The sequence below is a fragment of the Ruditapes philippinarum genome, unplaced genomic scaffold (genome assembly GCF_026571515.1).
Source record: "Ruditapes philippinarum isolate M1 unplaced genomic scaffold, ASM2657151v2 ctg579_1_1_1_1, whole genome shotgun sequence".
Classification (NCBI taxonomy): domain Eukaryota; kingdom Metazoa; phylum Mollusca; class Bivalvia; order Venerida; family Veneridae; genus Ruditapes; species Ruditapes philippinarum.
The window spans coordinates 349,272-367,635 of NW_026861557.1; the positions used below are offsets into that span (position 1 = coordinate 349,272).

Here is an 18,364-nt window from a genome sequence, read left to right on the forward strand (position 1 = left end):
GGCCAAATTCTGAGACATTTCAAAAGTGATACAGCAACAATTGTTTTGTTTTTTGTAAGGTCAAAATTATGGTTTTCATATGGAAGAACGCACTTTATTTCATTGCAGAAATTCTGTTGAAGAAAAAATAAATGTCTTGAAAACTTTTTTATTGGATAGTTTTATGAGCAGAATTGATGCAAGAAGTTTCAAATTTACATGTAAACATGATACTAAGAATGTGTTGTTTTTAGCTCGAGTACTATTCGATAAGAATAAGTAGAGCTATTTATTGTAGTCACCCGAGCGTCGGCGTCGGCGTCTGCGTCGGCGTAACCACTTATGTTAAAGTTTTTGTAATACCTCAAATATTTTCAAAGTCCATTAACATATGGCTTTGAAACTTTGCACACTTGTTCACCATCATAACCCCAACCTGTGAACAGGAGGAGGTAACTCTATCAAGCTTTTTGACAGAATTATGTCCCTTTTTCGACTTAGAATGTACGTTAAAGTTTTTGTAATACCTCAAATATTTTCAAAGTCCGTTGACTTATGGCTTTGAAACTTTGCACACTTGTTCACCATCATGAACCCAACCTGTAGACAGGAGGAGGTAACTGTATCAAGCATTTTGACAGAACTATGCCCCTTTTTCGACTTACAATTAACGTTTAAGTTTTTGTAATAGCTCAAATATTTTCAAAGTCCATTGTTTGCATACCCCCCCAGACATTACATATTTTCTATCTGACAATCTGGCTTTTTAAAAAAAGTTGAAAATTTTATACTTTTCTTTGAGGCATAAAAAGGAAAAGGGTAAAAACTGTAAAATGGATTTAAAAAAAAAATTGCCCTTTTGTTAACTTAGAAAATTGTTCATTATCAAGGCTTTTTTCACTATCAAGCACTAAGAATAGTCGAGCGTTGCTGTCCTACCGACAGCTCTTGTTTCAAATACAGACACTGTATTTTGAGTGTTGAACTCTGTTTTAATATTTTCACTGGCAGAACTTTTCTATGTTATTCATCCTTAAATAGTACTGTGCGAATAACTTGTAATTTTTATCTTCCAATTCAAATATGTATGACAACGTTATATGGTTTTGAAATTAAAAAACTATGATCTTCAAACAATTAGCGTTAATTTTCAATCAGTTGAAAATTTGAGTACAACACTTATTTTATTTTTAAATTTTATTGAATCTTAATGAACATTTTTCTGTCAGATATATAAAAGTGTAACAAATCTGTTACCTATATGTATTATTAGTATTTTTTGTTTCTTTTCGAAAGAGCTACATGACTGCATTAACTATGATAGTGAGCTTCCGTATCGTTAAAAGTGAATCACTAAGTATGACTATTTGATAAAACCAAGCTATTATACGGCTTTCGATTGATTAAAACAGACTTTTTTGCTGGAAAGTGAAAAATAATATCAAAACAAAAACGAATAATACGGTTTACATTCAGAGTTGACACATTACAATGGGCTTCTAGATAATGAATATAAATGAGTAGAAAATGTTGAAATAAATGTAAATGAAGCATACAGCTGGCCATATGATAATTACTTTCATAAACAAGAAGACAAACTAAGTTTTACACTGCGACAATTTAGCAATTAAGTGAATCAAAATGAGTTTTTTTTTCAGCAGCATTTTTATCGTAACGATAAACGGGGGTATTTTCTTTATTACAAATATGGCAAAAAGCAGTTTGAGGTACTCTTTGAGAAGTTAAATGTGAACCTTTCACGAGTTGTATATATACATTACACCATGTATAACATCTTCTTGTCCATCTTCACCACAGATGCTTCAATCATATCTGATGTAGATAAGCACATATTCATATAAATAATCTTAAATTCAAAAGTTCTTCACAAACTAGTATGCGCACGTTTTTGCAATGTTTACCAGAACGAGCATTTACAAAATACGACAGGAACCATTCAAGCAATGATAAATCTACAGTTTTAAGCCATATATCTTAGTCATGGTGTGCTCCCCTGTCCCGTTTATTATCGGTTGTCCTTTATAGATATATGAATCATATGGCATTGTTAGCAAAGTTTGAAAGTTTTGCTTTTCGTATATCCTCTGGGAGAAGTTTGAGGTTCCTTCACCTTTGATAGCTTTAAATCCAAGTTCCCTGCTCATAGCAACTGCGGCCGCAAGGAGGCGCCCTCCTAATCCCATTCGTCGGTAATTTTTGTTGACACCTAATGCAAAGAAATGGATTGCTTCATCGCAGTCGTATTTTTCAAAGAAGTTTACTTCAGAGTCTTTGTGGGTAAGAAAGGTAAAAAGTCCTTTCAAAGGCTCATACTCCAAACCTGAGAAATCAGCAGGTGGATCCGATTTTCTCATGATACCAATTATTCTTATTCCCATTAACTCGTTTGTGTCTTTAGCGATCATGCATATTGAAACGTTTTGAATGAGATTTTCGTATGTAGTTTTCCTAAAGTCGTCATTCCATTTGACTCCAAATGACCGGCATAAAGGTTCGTCAGGAGTGAATTGATTTGCCATGATTTCAAAAGTTTCTTCATAGCGATCGCTTGTTATAATTGCAAGGTGTCCATTATCCATCTCATAATCTTTCTTTATTTTGTCTAAAGCCTGAAATTTAAAACCCATTACATTGTATTTGATTGAACAAACATTAATATTACTGAACGTGATTTTTATACAAATAGGATTAAATGTTTACATGACACAGAATATATAGACACATTAAAAATCGCAAATCTATTGCATTTAAATTTACAAAAAATAAATAAATGAAAATAAAGAAGTAATTCTTATCTATTTAGTTTAACCAGAATTCATTTTAGTCCGATTGAGCAGGAATCTATAAGCTTTATTCCTGTAACCAACAATTAGTAAGCAATGAATTGCTCAAGGAAACAATGGCTTGCCTCTGACGAGATCTGCTTCAACGCAGTAATCAATCTTTGGATTCACACTATGGCACAATTTGTATTTTTTGATAAATTTATATTTAAAATACATGCAAGTTTATTGTTTTCCACAAACAAACTTTCAAATAGAAAGATTATTGTTTACCTTTACAGCTTGATCTAAAGATATATCGCAAGGAGTACCCATGTTAGAACTCAAGTCTGTAAGAAAACAAACAAACTGTCATTCAAAAAATATCCAAAGCTCTTATTCATTGAAGAAATATAATAAAATAGAGAAAAACAAAATCCCAAAAGAAAGTTCAACACAACAAAATTGAAAACGTTGCAGGCTCGGTTTAATTGAGCCTGTTCATTGACGGTACTGGAAAGTGCAATTTACCGTCCACTCCCCCTAGCATCGGCTTAAGCAGAATTCAACATTTATCACGAAAATGGTTAAATTTTTAATTAAGAAACATCCGCAGAAGTTTTCATACGGAGGTTATCATGGAACCTCCAATGTGACATAGTAGTGCCTTTCCATGAAAAGCGGCGTATGGTCCCCAAATAAACGAATGATTTTGTCCTAAACGACAAAACAATGGGCGGAACTAAATAAAATGGAATTTAAAAAGTAGGCAACATATCCTTAGGGTGATTATACAGCATTCAAGTAGGAATACTGGAACCACCCAAGTTGAAAATGGCCAAATAGAAGAAACTAAAAGTACCACATAACATGTATACACAACAATAATGTCGTGCTGAACGATCATCAAGGATCGAAAATATAACATCATTGCTTAAATGTACGCGGAGGCTTTTTACAGCCGCCACACGGCACAAATAACACGGATGTGACAATAAAATAGAGAAAAGCAGAATCCCTAAAAAAAGTCTAACACAACAAAGTTGAAAATGTTGCAGGCTCGGTTTGAATGAACCTGTTCATGGACGGTACTGGAAAGCACCGGAACTTGAAATTCTTTAAAATATCCAATATTAATGATAATATCCAAATATACCCACTATATACTATAAATAAACAAAAGACAAATTTAAAAAGCAGGCAACATATCCTAAGGGCGATTATACAGTATTCAAATTGTAATGAAATACCGCTGTCAAAACATCTCAACCATGTTAATCAAATTATTGTTTAATGATATAATTTCTTTAGAAGCGCATCAAATCAAAAACTTATAAAATAAAGTTTGAACTGTAAGCTTACTAATGATACCTGTTGAAGTTATTTTTTTTTATTAGTCAATCAATACAACAGTTCGACGACATTTGCAATGTTTATATATAAACAATGTGTAAGAAGGCTAAGTAAAGTTCAAGTAACGATCAAATAAAGAAAAAACAGAATCCAAAAAATAAAATTGAAAATGTTGCAGGTTCGGTTCGATTGAGCCTGTTTATGGACGATACTGAAAAGTGCAAGTTACCTCCACGCCCTCTAGCGCCGGCATAATCAGAAATCATCATTTAAACACGAAATGGTAAAATTGTGAATTTAGAAACATCAGAACAGTCATCATATTTTAACTCGTTCGTAACTTTTTAACTTGTATGGTTTGTCTCTAAGTCAATACGGTGATTTTTTTGTGGTATAAAAGAATGGCTCTAGACATGAGAGAGCATAGATGCTACAGCAAACAACAACCTTAAAAACGAACATTTACTAAAACCAATAAGCCATTTTTAATCTCAGACAATGGTTTTTTATGTCAGCAGCAGGCAAAATCGATTTGTCTTTAAGTAGCCGTTTTCTGCCAATATACTATTGTAAGGCTTAAAAATGGTTGCATTGATTTTAGCGAAATCACATATTTGATTGTATAACAGGCCTTTATAATAAATATACTATATTTGCTTGAATAAATGCTGTCCCTTTAATGTTTTATCAACAGACAAATACCCTGTCAAATTTACTAACTTTTTATTGATATAAATAAATTTTTATTACACACCCGTGCCGATTTTGCGACTCCGTAAAAAATGGTATTGCACGGCCTTGCATATATTTTGACGTGACGTCATTAGCGTTATACAAACATAGTGAAAAGACGCGCTAAATGTTAGCGTTATACTATAGGCATGTCAATGAAAAATGATTCTGATTTCACTTTAAACGGTCTTTATTTTGGGTATGTGATAAACAGAATATTCAATTCGTGTAAGTTCATTACTGAATTTATTGCACTCGTTGAATAAAATAATATAATGCTCGCCAAAAGCTCGCATAATATAATTTTATTCAACTCGTGCAATAAATTCAGTATTGAACTTACACTCATTCAATATCCTCTATATATATACGATATTTAGCTTTGATCATTTTCAAAAAAGTTATATCGTGGAGATTTAATATCAAATTTGTAACGGTTTTAAGATGATTATTCTAACTCGTTTTTATCGCATATCAGTTAAGCCGGTATTTGATAATATCACACAAGAGACATTCTTTCATTATGCTTTGATTGTCATCATCTCCGGTTTAATTGGGATATACATGTGTCGAAAATTGTAATTTTAGAATTATGTATTTTTAGACTAGCAAGACATTATTTTATTTGTATGCATTTCTATGTAACACGAAAACCTTTAAATACATATTGCAATTTTCTTCCTGTTATAAAAAAGAAACAAAGGCGAAATGTAAACTAATCAGGTATTTCTACAACATACCTTTGGAATATGGAATATATCGTACAATGTTTTGTTGACTATAATTTTGTTTGTTTGTTTGTTTGGATTTTTACGGCACGTCAACACATAACTGGCCATATCGTGCCGAATGCTATTAAAGGCTTAAAATGTTATGTAAAACTTTGTTAATGACAATAGAAATGAACCAATTAGATCCTAGAATACAAGTTTATTTCTTTCAAATAATCAATTATTTATTTTGATGGAATTGTATTAAAAAGTTCTTTGAGTGAATTTACAGAATAAAATCTATTACGGGCCTGTGAAAAATCATGACATTCAAGAAGAAAATGCTTGACAGTAAAATTTGCATTACAACCTACACAGAAAGGGGCATTGTCATTTGTAAGGAGATAAGAGTGGGTAATTTTAGTGTGTCCAATTCGGCATCGAAGAAGAACTGTTTGATCACGGCGGTTCGACAGAGATAGAAATGGTGACACATCAAATGTGCATTTACTGGTAGCTGTAGATATGTTTGATAACTTACGTGTAAATTTAAAACTTAAATTATGAACATCCTAATGTATTATATCCGCTCAATTAGGCGAGAATTACTGTTAACTGCACTGAAAGTTTAAACCACAGAACGGTCAACATTTTTTCCTTTTTTTTAAAAAAAAACATTATTTCAGTATATCTCATATATCTTTTGGAAAGAAAAACATGTTTAATTTTAATTATATAATCCTTCCAAGGATATCATGGCCACTTATGCTGTACGAAATTACATTGACAACAGTTGAGAAGCTTGAAAGAACCATCAACAGACATCTTAGGAAATGGTTAGGTGTCCCTCCAAGTTTTACAACTGTAGGACTGTACAGCAGAACCGCAAAGTTGCAGCTACCATTTACATCTCTAGTGGAAGAATTCAAAGTTAGTAAAAGCCGCCTTGTGATGACACTGAAAGAATCTAGAGATGATAAAGTAAGAACAGCAGGTGTCCAAGTAAGAACAGGTCGAAAGTGGTCAGCATCAAAAGCAGTTTCAGAGGCAGAGAGTAGATTGAGGCATAAAGATATTGTAGGAACAGTGGCAGTAGGACGACAGGGCCTTGGTACATCAAAAAGTTGCTACTGGAAGAACGCTAACACCCAAGAAAGACGAAGTCTTGTCCAAAGAGAGATAAAATCTAGAGAAGAAGAAAACAGACAAGCAAAGACAGTAGAAATTAGGGAGCCAAGGCGCTTGGTCGAGATGGGAATTGGAACAACGATCCCTAACATGGTCAGATATATGGCGATATCCGCAATACCAACTGCAGTTCCTTCTGAGATCAGTGTATGATGTGTTACCGACACCTTCAAATCTGCACAGGTGGAAACTTTCAGAAACACCAGATTGTCCCTTGTGCGGAAAGAGAGGAACTCTACAACATGTTCTTTCAGGGTGCAATATCGCTCTTACACAGGGGAGATATACATGGCGACACAACCAAGTACTCGAGAACTCGCTGAAGTGATAGAGAAACAGAGGAAAGATGCAAAACACATTAGAAACAAACCTATGAAGATCCAGTTTGTGAAGGAGGGTGAAGTAGGCCAGGAAAGTAAAAAGATCATATCAGGAATCCTAAATCAGGCAAGGGATTGGCAGTTAGAAGTTGATCTAGGAAAGAAGATGCAATTTCCTGATATTGTACCAACCAACCTAAGACCAGACATGGTACTTTGGTCTACAAGCAGTAAAAAGATAATAATCATAGAGTTGACAGTTCCCTGGGAGGAGAGATGTGGCGAAGCAAATGAAAGAAAGAGGGCAAAATATGATGGACTGTTGGCAGAGTGCAGAGATATAGGATGGCAGACATGGAACTTTCCTGTTGAGGTTGGCTGCAGAGGCTTCCCTGCACAGTCAGTGTGGAGAATGTTTTCTGCAGTGGGAGTGACTGGCCAGAATAGAAGAGCAGCAATCAAGAAACTGGGCCAAGCAGCAGAGAAAGCATCTTGCTGGATATGGATGAAGAGAGACAGTAGTAGCTGGAAACCCACCACCAATGCGCAGTGATTGATCACCACTGTGGACCCCCCATCCTGAGAGTGTACCGAGCTAGGGGTCGAAACACATGATGACGGATGGCCTCGGCTGAGGACATTGATGGTGTTTGCAGTTATTCCACCAGTACTGTATGTAAGTAACTTGTAATCTGGACCTACCAGTGACTGCTGGGAAAGACCGGCTGACAACCATGAATAGGATGGTGACGTCTGGAGAGACAGATGGCATTCAGGGAAGACTGAAACCAGGGTGTGAAGTGTTGGCATCCCAACACACGGTTCATGTGAAGGAACACCATACCAAGCTACAGAACAGAATAAAGAGCAATACCCCCAGGGTCTTCCGAGAGGGGGGAGGATGAGAGACCCATTGAGCAGGATAAAACGGTAACAACTCGGCTAATCCAACGGACTTTGACTGGAACAACGGCAGAAACCAAGTGTCATTGTGGGAAAGTTTGCAAGAACTTAAAAGGTCTGAAGATACACCAGGCAAGAACTAAGTGTGGATCTGGGAAGCAGCAAAGGGAACGCACAGTTAACACTGATGAGACGATGGAGGACCACAGCCAGGAAGCACACCACAGTGCTGAGGACCTCTTACCTAATGAAGCTACTCAGATCAACATTGAGGAGGAGCAATGGAATCAAAACCAGCAGAGAACATCGACACCTGCAACAGACAGCAGGAAAGAAAAGATACAATGGCCACCAACAGATGATAGGAGATGGGAGATCTTTGATGAAGACCTAGACAAGATCTTGGATAACACACTTACGGGAGACGTACAGAGAAAGATATCGGCATTGTCAACTATTGTATATGCAGTAGGACAAGATCGATTTGGAGTTAGTAACACCAAAACCAGAGAAGGCACTCAGGGTAACATGAAGCATAACAGACGTCAACAAGAAATACAAACACTCAGAACCGAAATAAATGATGTCACAAAGCAGTATAGAAGAGCAAATGAGGAGGAAAGAGAAGGATTGAATGAGTTAAGATCAATACTGAGGGAAAGAAGAAACAATCTACAAAGAGCAGAAAGAATCAGAAAAGCAAGGAGAGAAAGAGGGAAGAAGAGAGCAATGTTTGTTGCCAACCCCTACAAGTTTACCAAATCAACACTGGACGGAACAAAGGCGGGATCAGTAAAAAGCACAAAAGAGGAAGTGGAAAAACATCTATCAGAGACACACAGCGACGAAAGGCAGTGGGAACATCTAGGCAACTGTGATAGGATAGAAAAAGTACCAGAACCAGAAATACCAATGAACACTAAGGAACCATCATGGAAAGAAGTGTCAGATGTAGTGAAGAAAGCCAGGTCTGCATCATCACCAGGACCAAACGGCATCCCGTACAAGGTATATAAGAAGTGCCCAAAAATTTTGAAACACCTGTGGAGGATACTGAAAGTAGTTTGGAGGAAAGGGAAGATACCATCATGTTGGCAGAAAACAGAGGGTTGTTTTATTCCAAAAGAAGAAAAATCGGAGGACATCACACAATTTCGGACAATTTCCCTCCTCAATGTAGAAGGAAAGATCTTTTTCTCTATTATGGCTAGAAGGATGACATCATATATGACAGATAACAACTATGTAGACACTTCAGTACAGAAGGGCGGAATACCAGGATTCTCAGGATGTATTGAACATACGTGCATCATTTCACAACTTATTCAGGAGGCCAAAGTGAACAAGAAAGATCTTACAGTAGTATGGCTAGATTTGGCCAATGCTTATGGCACTGTTCCTCACATGCTGATACAGGAGTCATTAGATCATTACCATATTCCCGACCACTTTAAGAAAGTGATAAGAAGTTATCTCAGTGGGATTCAGCTGCGATTTACAACAAGCACATTTACAACAACATGGCAGAAACTACAAAAAGGAATAGTTACAGGATGTACCATCTCAGTTATCTTGTTTGTCATGGGAATGAATATGATTATTAAATCTGGAGAGAGAGAAACTAGAGGCCCAAAAACATCAACTGACATCAGGCAACCACCAAATAGAGGGTTCATGGACGATTTAACCATCACTACAGAAACCCATGTCCAAGCTAGATGGGTATTAAAGGCATTGGAAGAGACAGTAACATGGGCAAGGATGTCTTTCAAGCCAAAGAAGTCTAGAGCTCTAATAATAAGGAAAGGGAAGAGAGCACACCAAGTCGAACTGAAGGTGCAAGGAGAAGTCATTCCATCAATAATTGACAATCCCATCAAGTGCTTAGGAAAATGGTATGATGACTCTTTAAGTGACAAAAACAATATCAAGAGAATTGAACAACAGGTTTCAGAGGGAATGAGGAACATCGACAAGACAGGTTTACCAGGGAAATTAAAGGCATGGATATACCAACATGGACTCCTTCCAAGGATATCATGGCCACTTATGCTGTACGAAATTACATTGACAACAGTTGAGAAGCTTGAAAGAACCATCAACAGACATCTTAGGAAATGGTTAGGTGTCCCTCCAAGTTTTACAACTGTAGGACTGTACAGCAGAACCGCAAAGTTGCAGCTACCATTTACATCTCTAGTGGAAGAATTCAAAGTTAGTAAAAGCCGCCTTGTGATGACACTGAAAGAATCTAGAGATGATAAAGTAAGAACAGCAGGTGTCCAAGTAAGAACAGGACGAAAATGGTCAGCATCAAAAGCAGTTTCAGAGGCAGAGAGTAGATTGAGGCATAAAGATATTGTAGGAACAGTGGCAGTAGGACGACAGGGCCTTGGTACATCAAAAAGTTGCTACTGGAAGAACGCTAACACCCAAGAAAGACGAAGTCTTGTCCAAAGAGAGATAAAATCTAGAGAAGAAGAAAACAGACAAGCAAAGACAGTAGAATTAGGGAGCCAAGGCGCTTGGTCGAGATGGGAATTGGAACAACGATCCCTAACATGGTCAGATATATGGCGATATCCGCAATACCAACTGCAGTTCCTTCTGAGATCAGTGTATGATGTGTTACCGACACCTTCAAATCTGCACAGGTGGAAACTTTCAGAAACACCAGATTGTCCCTTGTGCGGAAAGAGAGGAACTCTACAACATGTTCTTTCAGGGTGCAATATCGCTCTTACACAGGGGAGATATACATGGCGACACAACCAAGTACTCCGAGAACTCGCTGAAGTGATAGAGAAACAGAGGAAAGATGCAAAACACATTAGAAACAAACCTATGAAGATCCAGTTTGTGAAGGAGGGTGAAGTAGGCCAGGAAAGTAAAAAGATCATATCAGGAATCCTAAATCAGGCAAGGGATTGGCAGTTAGAAGTTGATCTAGGAAAGAAGATGCAATTTCCTGATATTGTACCAACCAACCTAAGACCAGACATGGTACTTTGGTCTACAAGCAGTAAAAAGGTAATAATCATAGAGTTGACAGTTCCCTGGGAGGAGAGATGTGGCGAAGCAAATGAAAGAAAGAGGGCAAAATATGATGGACTGTTGGCAGAGTGCAGAGATATAGGATGGCAGACATGGAACTTTCCTGTTGAGGTTGGCTGCAGAGGCTTCCCTGCACAGTCGGTGTGGAGAATGTTTTCTGCAGTGGGAGTGACTGGCCAGAATAGAAGAGCAGCAATCAAGAAACTGGGCCAAGCAGCAGAGAAAGCATCTTGCTGGATATGGATGAAGAGGGAGAGTAGTAGCTGGAAACCCACCACCAATGCGCAGTGATTGATCACCACTGTGGACCCCCCATCCTGAGAGTGTACCGAGCTAGGGGTCGAAACACATGATGACGGATGGTCTCGGCTGAGGACATTGATGGTGTTTGCAGTTATTCCACCAGTACTGTATGTAAGTAACTTGAAACTAGATATCGTCGTGATTGTGTTTTGGCCAGACAAGCGGCATGTCCGATTGTCATCAATTTTTGTGATGCCTCAGCAAATGGGAAAAACTTTACGGATGCCACTGTGGACATTTCACTAGACAGGTGTCTTTACTCTAATATTATAAAGGGCACGTGTCATTTGTGTCAGTATCTCGAAACCATCAAAACCAACTCCGTCAGAAAAAAGATACACAAGTCTACTTCATAATTTCTTAACACTGACATAACATTACACATCTGTGGTTAATTATCTAATCTAATCTAATCGATAATTTACCAATGACACCTGCATTAATGATTTATGAAAATACATGTATATATCAATAAATGAATTGATTGACAACTTATATTTACTTTTTCCTTATTACATATTATCATATTATGATAAAAAATTGGTACATACATTTAAGAATATATGTATAAATACGTATATTAAACTTTTATCATGATGTTTATGATGGACACCAACAGTCATGTGTTCAATAAGGGGCCCCGCAGTCTTGATAACCAATACACAGCGACTTCCACTGCCAGTACATGTACTTCCAAAATAGGATTTTAGGTGTGTGACATTCTGATGTCAATTAACTCTCTCATGTGTGAAAAAATACGTTAGCAGATTTTTTTTCATAATTACAATAAATCAAACTTATTCAAAAAGCTCTACAAAAACATTCAAATAATAATAATAATACTAATAATAATAATAATAATAATAATCTAAACTTTATTTCCGTACAAATTGTAGTATTTGTAGTACGGCTGTTATTAATTAAACGTTTTCATTATTAAACATATGAAATAACCAACCAAGAAACATGTATACCATACCGAAAATCATTCAAATACAAAAATATAATCATAGCAATCAACAATAAAAAAACATTCATTAAAATTGTCAACAAGCATAACACAAGCATATCTTTGACGAAATGCATGAGATAATCGATAAATTTATCGTCGACACCGAGAACTGGTGGTCAATTCCCGGGATTACTATATGTTTAATACTATCCCGGATCCCGGCTTTTCTGTAGGCGATCCCGGGACTTTCCCCCCACCGACATTTCGGCCCACGACGGTTTTCAACTTGCTTGCTTTCAGCTGACTGGTTCAGGAAAACTGCTTTCTTATCTGGGCGGAACAGAAAGAGTACCGGAATTTTCTAGATTGGAAAATTTCATTGGAAATAGTAAGTTTTTTTCCTCGTCATTTTCTGAAATAATAGCACTGAACCATGCTTATCTGACAGTGCTCTTGCATGGGAAGTTTGAAGAAGCGAGTCAAACCGGACCAAAGTTAAATCGTACTCGAGTTGAATCTGCCCAAAAACTAAACAAATTGGCAAGTGGTCCAGCATTGCGTTTCACTTTAACAAATAAGTTACGAATAAGTAATATTGCATAAGTAGTGAATTTGCTAAAATTTGTTTGACTGAGTCATGGATTTGTCATTCAACATCAAAGCTTTTAGGTGAATATTTTACTTTCATGTGACTTAAAGAAAAAGGGGGACAACAGTGAAGTAGATACTGGCCGGAGACCATCAACTGAACACTTTTGGAACATTTTACTGTACAGATTCCCAGAGACCAAAAAATTTGACACAGTTTGACACAGTTCAGCTAGGTTCTTCTCCTAACTTACAAACTACGTCTTTGTTTATTTCGATTGTATTGACACTTATTCTGAGGCTCGACAAGGAGGGTATCAAAATTACCTAAATTGTCTACACTACAGTACCATGTGTCAGGTCAGATATGTAAATGATGTGATTTAATTTAGATAAAAGCTTGTGTGTTTTGATTTTTAACATGATATATGTCAGCAACAAATGCTGAAGTTTTGGATATTCAGTGACTTTTTTTCCGATTTTTAAAACCTGTAAAGGGAAGTATAGCGCGATTAATCAGAAAAAGGTAAAACCTGAAATCAAATTCAAACAGCAGAAAATAGGATTTACCATCACATTTTATGAAGAAAAAAACAATTTCAATTTAATTTATCATGCATGGTACAACTGTAGGGACAGATTTCTGTCTTCTAGCTGATATAAGTCAGCTTCTGTTAAATTTCTGGTAAGGAAGATCACAAGGCATTTTGGGGGAAAATAAAAGCATTTTTAGCGGAAAATATACCTTTTTTTTTGGCTAGGGGAAACAGCCTTTATTTGGCTGTAAAATACAGTGAAAAAAATCACTGATATTCTATTGTTATGCCCCCACTTTGAAGAAGAGGGGGTATATATCTTTGCATTTGTCGGTCCGTCGGTCCGTAGACCAAATGGTTTTCGAGTGATAACTAAAGAACCCTTAGGCCTAGGAACTTCAAACTTGGTATGGTGATTGGTCATGACAAGTAGATGACCCCTATTGATTTTGGGGTCAAGGGGTCAAAGGTCAAGGTCACATTGACCTTGTAGGTAAAAACAGTTTCCGATCAATAACTAAAGAACGCTTAGGCCTAGGAACTTAAAACTTGGTATGGTGATTGGTCATGACCAGCAGATGACCCCTATTGATTTTGGGGTCAAAGGTCAGGTCATATTGACCTTGTAGGTAAAAACGGTTTCCAATCAATAACTAAAGAACCCTTAGGCCTAGGAACTTCAAACTTGGTATGATGATTGGACATGACCAGTAGATGACCCCTATTGATTTTGGGGTCAAGTGGTCAAAGGTCAAGGTCACATTGACCTTGTAAGTAAAAACGGTTTCCGATCAATAACTAAAGAAGGCTTAGGCCTAGGACCTTCAAACTTGGTATGGTGATTGGTCATGACAAGCAAATGACCCCTATTGATTTTAAGGTCAAAGGGTCAAAGGTCAAGGTCACATTGACCTTGTAGGTAAAAACGGTTTTTCATCAATAACTAAAGAACCCTTAGACCTAGGAACCTCAAACTTGGTATGGTGATTGGTCATGACCAGTAGATGATCCCTATTGATATTGGGGTCAAGGGGTCAAAGGTCAAGGTCACATTGACCTTGTAGGTAAAAACGGTTTCCCATCAATAACTAAAGAACGCTTAGGCCTAGGTACTTCAAACTTGGTATGGTGATTGGTCATGACGAGCAGATGACCCCTATAGATTTTGGAGTCAAGGGGTCAGAGGTCAAGGTCACATTGACCTTGTAGGTAAAAATGGTTTTCGATCAATAACTAAAGAACCCTTAGGCCTAGGACCTTCAATCTTAGTATGGTAATTGGTCATGACCAGCAGATGACCCCTATTGATTTTGGGGTCAAGGGGTCAAAGATAAAGGTCACATTAACCTTGTAGGTAAAAACGGTTTCCCATCAATAACTAAAGAACCCTTCGGCCTAGGAACTTCAAACTTGTTATGGTGATTGGTCATGACCAGCAGATGACCCCTATAGATTTTGGGGTCAAGGGGTCAAAGGTCAAGGTCACATTGACCTTGTAAGTAAAAACGGTTTCCGATCAATTACTAAAGAACGCTTAGGCCTAGGAACTTAAAACTTGGTATGGTGATTGGTCATGACCAGCAGATGACCCCTATTGATTTTGGGGTCAAAGGTCAGGTCATATTGACCTTGTAGGTAAAAACGGTTTCCGATCAATAACTAAAGAACCCTTAGGCCTAGGAACTTCAAACTTGGTATGGTGATTGGACATGACCAGTAGATGACCCCTATTGATTTTGGGGTCAAGTGGTCAAAGGTCAAGGTCACATTGACCTTGTAGGTAAAAACGGTTTCCCATCAATAACTAAAGAACCCTTAGACCTAGGAATATCACCATTTATGGAGGTTGAAATAAATTTATTTACTTAATTTTAGAAGAAACATGGATTTATTGTTGATAAAAAAGTGACTGACAACCACTGAACAAAGAAAATGCTAAAGTAAGCATTTTCGGAGCCATCCAGGTTTGGTCCGGTTTTGGTGGTCCCCAACCAGTAGCCACATAAGTACTGTCTATGTAAAACTGCCATGATGCATCCATCTGCTCTATTTCTCTTTAGCTATCCTATAGTTGTTAGTTTTGACGCCTTGCTTCCTGTTTAAATTGTGCAATTTTTATATGGACCTTGATTTAGATTGAGTAAAATCTAATATAAATTAACAATGGAATGTTGTCTATTACTGCTTTTATGTATGTTTGTAATTCAAAATCACTATATATTCCTAGTCCCCTGTGTGTTAGAGTCGGCATAAACACTTAATGACATATGTAAAGTTTGCTTATTTCCACAAATATTTTCTAAGTTCATTAACTTATGGCTTTGAAACTTTGCACACTTGTTCAGGTCATCATGCCCCCTCAACATGTACACAGGAGGAGGTAACTATCAAGCATTTTGACAGAATTATGCCCCTTTTTGACTAAGAATTGATGTTAAAGTTTGGATGTTGGAACCACCTCAAATATTTTCTAAGTCAATTGAGATATGGCTTTAAAACTTTGCACACTTTCAACATCATGTCTTCAACCTGTACAAAGAAGGAGGTAACTCTATTCAGCATTTTGACAGAAAATATCCCTTTTTCACTTAGAATTTACTTTACAGTCTACGTACATGTCCCGTACGAAAAAAACTCATATTTTACAACTGTAAGACGACTGATAAACACCTGTTTTTGTAAAAATACAGGTCTTAGGGACCTGTGTTTGCTGAATTTGACATTTTGACTAAGAAATACAGGTGTATTTTAACAATTTTACAGGTGTATTTTTGAGACAAGACCTGTGTTTTAGATGTACACATGTAATTCTGATACTTAGAAAATATTGAGCTGATATTTTGTGCTGAAAATAATCTAAGTCCAAAACTACAACTGTATTTTCAATGATACAGATGTACAATACACACTTAGAAAATCTTTTGGAGAAATTGTTCTTATTTAAATACTTTAATATCTTTGATGCAATTGTACAGACTGTATGCACATTATTTACACTTAGGATTTAATTTTTAACATTCATAATGTAAGCAACTTTGAACTAAGAGTGCTATCTAAATTTGAATATACATGTACATTGTATATGATTATTTAGTTTTAAAATATATGAGATAGTTCACATAGGCCTGTCCTTGTTGTTCTTTTAAGTATAAAAAGAACAACAACAAAAACTATAACAACAACAAACTGGTACATGTTCTTATTCAAGACTCTAAATTTACAGACATTATGAGTTATTCTTCACTCTGTAAAGTTAATTGTGTATGAAATAAACTCATACATTAAGCGCTCTCAATCTAGTTTGTAATATTAATGACCTGTTAAGTAGGATAAATAAATAAACACTGCTTCTCCTACTCTACAATGATTTTACACAACTGACCGATTTTACACCTTGCACTGACCAGTCTGATAATGGTAACCACCTGTTTTCCCACCATAAATTCTGCTACAGTCCAGACTCTTCCATTTGATTTTTTCTGGGGGGAAACAACTTTATAGATTTTAAATGAAGTCTGTTATGAAGGAAATTGCAAAGTTATCTTTAAAAACTTATTTTGAATTTGAAATTCTACATTACACTTTTTTTCTCATATGTCTGTATGATTGTGAAAGTAAAATGATGGGTGCTTTGATTTAAGGAATATCCCTGTTTAACATTATGCATGATGAATCAGTCCAGTTCTACAGTTGTAAAATTTGAAATCTGAGGTATTTGTGGAAATAGTGCTCATGTATCACAAAGGATTTTATTGATAACAAGATATGTTTGTAAAACATGTATGCCCCCTATCGGCAGCCAATTAGTCATGTGATCAGGTTATTATGCATGACTTCTGACCCAGTGAACAAACAATTATTAAGGATTATCTAGTATCTACTGGTCATGACTAGTCACAAGGTAATAATTATTGTGACCCCATAGGTTGTGTGCAGTAATTTAAGTTATTACAAATCTTACCAAATAATATATGCATAAATTTTATGAATCATGTAGGCCTCATTAATGACAGCCAAGTTGTTATATTACATAAGACCTTCAAATGTGCATACCAAAAGCATTTTTAGTTTAATATAAAAATATCAACCAAGGCAACTTGAGTTGTTGAGTTATTAGTCAGAAACTGTCATTAAGTACAAGGTCAATATGATATTGACCCCTTGACCCCAAAATCAATAGGGGTCATCTACTGGACATGACCTATCATCATACAAAGTTTGAAGTTCCTAGGCCTAAGTGTTCTTTAGTTATTGATCGGAAACCATTTTTACCTACAAGGTCAAAGTGACCTTGACCTTGGACCCCTTGACCCCAAAATCAATAGGGATCATTTACTGGCAATGACCAATCATCATACCAAGTTTGAAGTTTCTACACCTAAGCATTCTTCAATTATTGATTGGAAACCGTTTTTACCTACAAGGTCAATGTGACCTTGACCTTCGACCCCTTGACCCAAAAATCAATAAGAGTCGTCTGCTTGTCATGACCAATCACAATACCAAGTTTGAAGTTCCTAAGCCTAAGCGTTCTTTAGTTATTGATCAGAAACTGTTTTTATTTACAAGGTCAATGTGACCATGACCTTTGACCCCTTGACCCCAAAATCAATAGGAGTCATCTGCTGGTCATGACCAATCACCATACCAAGTTTTAAGTTCCTAGGCCTAAGGGTTCTTAAGTTATTGATCATAAACCGTTTTAAACCTACAAGGTCAATGTGACCTTGACCTTTGACCCCTTAACCCCAAAATCAATAGGGGTAATCTGCTGGTCATGACCAATCACCATACCAAGTTTGAAGTTCCTAGGCCTAAGGGTTCTTTAGTTATTGATTGGAAGCCGTTTTTACCTAAGAGGTCAATGTGACCTTGACCTTTGACCCCTTGACCCCAAAATCAATAGGGGTCATCAACTGATCATGACCAATCACCATATCAAGTTTGAAGTCCCTAGGCCTAA

At 36.6% G+C, this 18,364-nt stretch overlaps 2 protein-coding genes across 2 annotated transcripts; one reads left to right on the forward strand and one right to left on the reverse strand.

Annotated features, from left to right (window-relative positions):
- Nucleotides 1-1,211: 1,211 nt before the first annotated feature.
- LOC132716104 (arylalkylamine N-acetyltransferase 1-like) lies at nt 1,212-3,111 on the reverse strand. The gene is made up of 2 exons (XM_060699279.1): nt 3,057-3,111; nt 1,212-2,609 (listed from the first exon to the last, which is right to left on the reverse strand). Exons 1-2 carry the CDS (start codon nt 3,096-3,098, stop codon nt 1,953-1,955), a joined length of 699 nt encoding a protein of 232 aa, XP_060555262.1. The 5' UTR covers nt 3,099-3,111; the 3' UTR covers nt 1,212-1,952.
- A 4,575-nt stretch (nt 3,112-7,686) lies between these two features.
- Nucleotides 7,687-11,313, forward strand: LOC132716106 (uncharacterized). The gene is made up of 2 exons (XM_060699281.1): nt 7,687-7,741; nt 7,946-11,313. Exons 1-2 carry the CDS (start codon nt 7,687-7,689, stop codon nt 11,311-11,313), a joined length of 3,423 nt encoding a protein of 1,140 aa, XP_060555264.1.
- The last annotated feature ends 7,051 nt before the right edge of the window (nt 11,314-18,364 follow it).

What these genes read in the sequence shown, in the direction of transcription:
- LOC132716104 (XM_060699279.1), bottom strand. Translation starts at nt 3,098, where the DNA reads ATGGGTACTCCTTGCGATATATCTTTAGATCAAGCTGTAAAG. An exon ending in CTTTAGATCAAGCTGTAAAG is followed by an intron (nt 2,610 to 3,056) that starts GTAAACAATAAT and finishes TTTAAATTTCAG; the next exon opens with GCTTTAGACAAAATAAAGAA.
- LOC132716106 (XM_060699281.1), top strand. Translation starts at nt 7,687, where the DNA reads ATGGCCTCGGCTGAGGACATTGATGGTGTTTGCAGTTATTCCACCAGT. An exon ending in TTATTCCACCAGTACTGTAT is followed by an intron (nt 7,742 to 7,945) that starts GTAAGTAACTTG and finishes CAATACCCCCAG; the next exon opens with GGTCTTCCGAGAGGGGGGAG.